Source organism: Nanorana parkeri, unplaced genomic scaffold (genome assembly GCF_000935625.1).
Source record: "Nanorana parkeri isolate BGI_ZX_2015 unplaced genomic scaffold, ASM93562v1 scaffold336, whole genome shotgun sequence".
Classification (NCBI taxonomy): domain Eukaryota; kingdom Metazoa; phylum Chordata; class Amphibia; order Anura; family Dicroglossidae; genus Nanorana; species Nanorana parkeri.
The window spans coordinates 585,574-590,811 of NW_017306604.1; the positions used below are offsets into that span (position 1 = coordinate 585,574).

At 43.7% G+C, this 5,238-nt stretch overlaps 1 protein-coding gene across 1 annotated transcript in view; it reads right to left on the reverse strand.

Annotated features, from left to right (window-relative positions):
• The window catches only part of NTSR2 (neurotensin receptor 2), a 34,991-nt gene that overhangs the window by 770 nt on the left and 28,983 nt on the right, over nt 1–5,238 (reverse strand). Inside the window, exon 3 of the mRNA XM_018558391.1 lies at nt 2,023–2,113. Within this exon, the coding sequence (XP_018413893.1) occupies nt 2,023–2,113 (91 nt within the window). The remainder of the gene's footprint in view (nt 1–2,022; nt 2,114–5,238) is intronic.

The window sequence follows — 5,238 nt, forward strand, 5'->3', positions numbered from 1 at the left end:
TCAAACAGACCCCCGATATTTCCCTTTTAAAATAGAAAAAGAGATTTAGGACACAAAGTCCTCTATCTCTTTTTCTGTGTCCCCTGTTATCAATGAACAGGAATCCTCTATGAGTGTTCCTGTTCATTCATAACATGAGGACATGGTATGTTTACTATAACCACAACTATGAATGAACAGGAGGTGATGTAGATCACTTCCCATTCATTCATAATTGAGGATATAGTCAACATACCATGTCCTCAATTATGTACAAACACTCGGCGATCACTGATAGCTGAGTGTTTGTACCTTGCTCTCCTCCCTGACAGCTGTCACAGGAGGCTGGGCCAGCGGTGTAGGGAGGAGAGCCCAGCCTCCTGTGACAATGCGGCCTGTCTCCACCCACACACCGCTCTGCCGGACTGTGATAGGAGGCTGAGCGGTGTGGGAGGAGACGCCTGCCGCTCACAGAGCTCTCCGCCCGCAGCGCTTGGCCGGCTATTACGGTTTCTCTCCTCCCCGCTGGGACACAGAGCAGCGCTCAAAATCAAATTTACACACACAGTAGAATGAATTGGAGAAGTGACTTATCCCCCTTCCTTACTGCCTCCTCTGTTCAGATAGACCTTACAGAGCTTCGATTAGAGAGATGGTCTGAATGCAAACAGCTTCTGCTCTGTTGTCTCACAGGTTGTGTCACAGGTCACCTGTGTTAAAGTTTTATTTGTAAAATATAGATTTCATATAAATAGTAAAATAAATAATTACATCTATCATTCGTTTTAAAACAAATGAACTAAACAAAAGTAAAATACAACTGACCCTAAACCACAATTGTTTCCCTTTAATTACTAAGGGCCATATTTATAATGCAATGCCTCTGGCATTCACCAAGCATTAGCTGCAGGTGAATCTTCCAGGTGCATAGGTTATATATGACTGATTCACCACCAGCGAATTTTTGCTAAAAGTCACATTCACTGCTTTTATAAATACTGTATGCCTCCAAGTGTTGGAGGGGTGGTTAAATGTTGAAAGCTCACATTAAAAGGAGAACTATGAGATGAGTGACTTCCACTCACCTCATAGTTCTAGCCGACCTGTGACAATGAGACTGTCACAGGTCGGCTCAGTAGATTGGGAGGTGAGCGAACACATACCGGGTTCGCTCACCTCTCGATCCTGTCACGGCTCTCTGCCGTGACAGGGGGAGGGCGGGATTCCCCGCTCCCCGCACCGATCTGCCAGCGCTGACTGGCGGAACGGACGGGGGAGGAGGTGGATACAGCTGGCTCTGCCTCTAGATAGGCAGAGCCAGCTGTCACTCACGCAGCTGGGCGGATCCCGTCATTTACGTCGGGATCCGCTCCGGCGTCTCAGTATACCGCGAGCTGTAGCTCGCGGTATACTGAGCTTAGGGTAACGGGAGGACGCTAGTTTGTGTCCTCCCGTTACCCTAAGGAGAACTATGGGGAAAAACACTGACCCCATAGTTCTCCTTTAAGTGTTCAGTATTAAGGTGAGTTGTGATGATAGTGAGGTCTGATGAATCCCTCAAACTGTGTATCATGAGAATGGGGGAGTCGTATTAAACACTGCGTCACCTTTAGGACACGGCTGAGAGCCAAACATTTGTTCTGCATGCATGTATATTAACAAGGAACATGCTGACAGGAGAAGAGAGCCAAGGGAGCACAGGGATGACCCTACAGTATGTTTCTACTTTTTCACTGTCCGGATGGAAAGCTGGGGTAGAGAGAGGATACCATTGGATCTCTTAATTGTAGGTGGTATCATCCACCTGACTGTGATGTGACTGTCAAATAAATAGTAAGGGTGAAGAGTTTGGAGAAGACGGGAGAAGTGAACAATCTAGGACAAAATAGCTGATTTGGAGACATTTTACAATTCAGCTCACTTTCTAGTTCAGCTATGTTGTCCTAGATTGTTCACTTCTCCTGCTTTCTCCAAACACTACACCCTTTTGTGAATAACCCCCTAAGTGATTGGTGAGCACTCATTGTATCTGATGACACTTACCCAGACCACTCATCATCTGGGATGTAGCAGAACATCAGTCTTCTGGCGTGATATGGTAACCAGCATACAATATACGCTATTACAATGGCTCCTGTGTGGTTAGAAAAAAGATGTTATTAGGCAAAAAGTTTTTCTCTTGAAGCATAAAATGATATTTGGGTGGATGCTGCTAAGCTGGCCTATAAATATCCATCACAGACTAGGCTGTCCCATTGAACCCTACAAACCGTTCTCTTTTATGAATACTGGCAACATGAAGGAACTCATAGCAATCATTTTTTAATTAGCTTTAAAGATGAACTCCAGGAAATGTAAAAACTATCTTGGCAATGCTCCCCCCCCCCCCAAAAAAAATCAGTTCTACTTACCTTATCCCTGCTTCCCTCCGATACTCTGGGTTATGGGCAGGCCATTGTTGCCTTCAATTACAATGCAGGACTGCAGGTTCTGCATTGAATGTGATGACATCACAGTGCGACCGTCGGAGAGCCGAAGAGAATCGGCTTCATGGAACTGGCTGCACAAAGAGTTGACATTTGCGGTAGCTAGAGATAAGGTCATTATAACCAGGACCTGATTTCCCACAGGGCAACCGAGGCCTGGCCTTGGGGCAGCAGGAAGTAGAGGGGCAGCACAGCTCTTCTGAGGGACCCACGACCATGGCAAGGTAGTTCCGGATGGAGAGCGTTCTCCACTCTGCTCTGTGTAAACACTGAGACGGTAGACTTGCACTTCCCATCTCAGCTGTCACAAGAGTTCCAGCACAGTACTGTGCTCAGGTTCCTATATTGGAGGTGAAAGGTTCAATACAGAGAACCTGCCACCTCCAAATGCTATCACACAGGGACTTGTTAGCTCCTGTGTGATAGCAATAAAATTAAGTGGAAAAAAAAGAAAGAAAAATTCATAAAAAGTAAAAAATAATTAAATAGAAATAAAAAAATGGTTAAAAATAATAAGAAATAATCAAAATAAAAAAATAGCGATAAAAATGTAAAAAATTATAAAGTAAAAGATAATAAGATAAATACAAATTAAAAAAAGAAAAAAAATATTAAAATTAAAAAGTGATAAAGTAAAAAAAGAAGAAAACAAAATGTAAACCATTCCTGGTTTTTACATAGCAAACAAAATAATTAAGCGATAAGGTAAAGGTTTTAGTGCAGAGTAACTCTTTTTGTAGTTAAATATGACCTTTTTATCAGACCAAAAAGATGGTCTGCTAAAAAGGGGGACAGAGGTATTTGGTTCCAAATGAGGGACAGTTATTATTTTTATTATACAGGATTTATAAAGCTGTGCTGTTATTGTATGAAAATATGATACAAGGCATAGTCATGGTTAATATTTATATCACTGTGAATTGAGAATTTCCTTAAACCATTGCTCATTAGCACTAGTATAGCTGGTTTATATACTGCATCTTGTGGTCATTTTGGTTATTGCACCATCTTTTACTGTGTTCCCTCCCATTTTATGATGCATTTCCCCTTTCTTCATCATATAAGTTTCTTCACCAACATGGCCGCATGCCTTATGGCCACATGTTCTTATACTCACATGGGGAAAGCGTTACCATCTTTTGACCTGCAAATACCATCTTTCTTATCATCTGTTGAATCCTGTTGTCTGCTGTATCCTGCTGCGTTCAATAAAGATCTTTGTGGATGAAAAGGTATTCAGTGAGCTCAGATAGCTCAAGGATTGTCCGCAGTGATTGTATCTACTTATTCAGGCCAGCCTCAGCAAGGGATAAATCACTAATACAACAATTGGATTCAGAATAATAGTGTCAACAGTTTGCGCAACGCTTTATAATATAAGGAGACATTACCGTTACAATACAAGTCAAGACAAAGATGGTAAAGATGGTAAGGATGGCCCTTCCCGTGAGGGCTTACTATCTAAGTTCGGAGGTATGGCATTAACAGGGCATATAGAAAACAATTGTTTTCTCTGTGTCCTTGTGTTGATCAATGCTGATTAACACAGCTTAACGCAACTGGTGTCATCAAGCACTAACTTTTTCTCATCTAGATGAAACTGGCTCTGTGAAAGTTCTGTGCACCACATAAGATACATCAGCTGTGACTGACACCCAGGGGGCGTGTCAAAAATAACCTAAGACTGTCAGTTGGTCTTGTGGAAGATGAACGTCTGCAGACAGGAAGTGTGTCTAATGCAATGCCCTTGAATAAAAATGCAGAGGCACACAGTGGAGAGGAGAAGGGGAGGAAACTACAGAGCAACACAGGTTTTCATCAAGCATCAGAGGCAGAAGTTGATAGGACAGAAACTAGTAAATGATCAAATAATAATAGTCAGTGCACATAATAGTGTGTGAAAGATAAAATGTGTGAATTGAACAAGATAAAGCATGAAACAATAGTCTATATTCCTATGTCTAATCCGAGTGAGCATGGAAGTGCAGTAGTAGCTGTACTTCCAACCACATGTAAAAAACAATATTTGCAGTGTGAAGAAGAAAGTGTTCACCTGGGCAAGTGGATTTTGAGGAAAGATATGAAACTCATTTAAAACCAGGAAGTTCATTGTGCCCATCTTTAGGCAAATCAGAAAACTAGCCTTGCAGTGGGATTAACCCCACACCGCGAGGGTTAAGTTCTATATGATGCTTGGGGGAACGGAGTAAAACACTTTTACATGGCGGTCAGCGCTTTCCTTTTCCCCTCTGTTCCAGCTGGTAGAATGTTCATTGGTGTCCTCACGTCTAATGCAGGTCTGTGGAACCTACCTTAGACGTGATGATGCCAGTGGAGCAAAGAGAAGAAGAGGCTGCGGGAACAGATCTAGCATCCTGGAGGGAGCTGACGGGAGCGGGCATCAGGTAAGTAAAATATTTTTTTCCTGCCCCCTAGGCTATGAGACAGCCTGAGGAATTTGCCTCAGGCAGCATCTCATTGGGTCACATGGGGGAGCGGCAGGTGAGCCTGCTGCCCCTCTCCGGCCATAGCGTTCCAGGTTGCCAAGAGCTCTTAGAAACCTTTGACTCTCTCTCCGGTGTCCCACCCAGCTCACTGAGGTCACTGGTTGAAAGGAGTTGAGCGGGATGCTCTGGCTGGCATCCTGCCCAGCTCCTGGCAACCAGTGATGTCAGTGAGCAGGGTGGGATGCTGGACATAGCCAGATGTACCGTGCATCACCCGCTCCCCCAGGTAACATGCACCACCAGCACCCCCCTGGTAACATGCACCC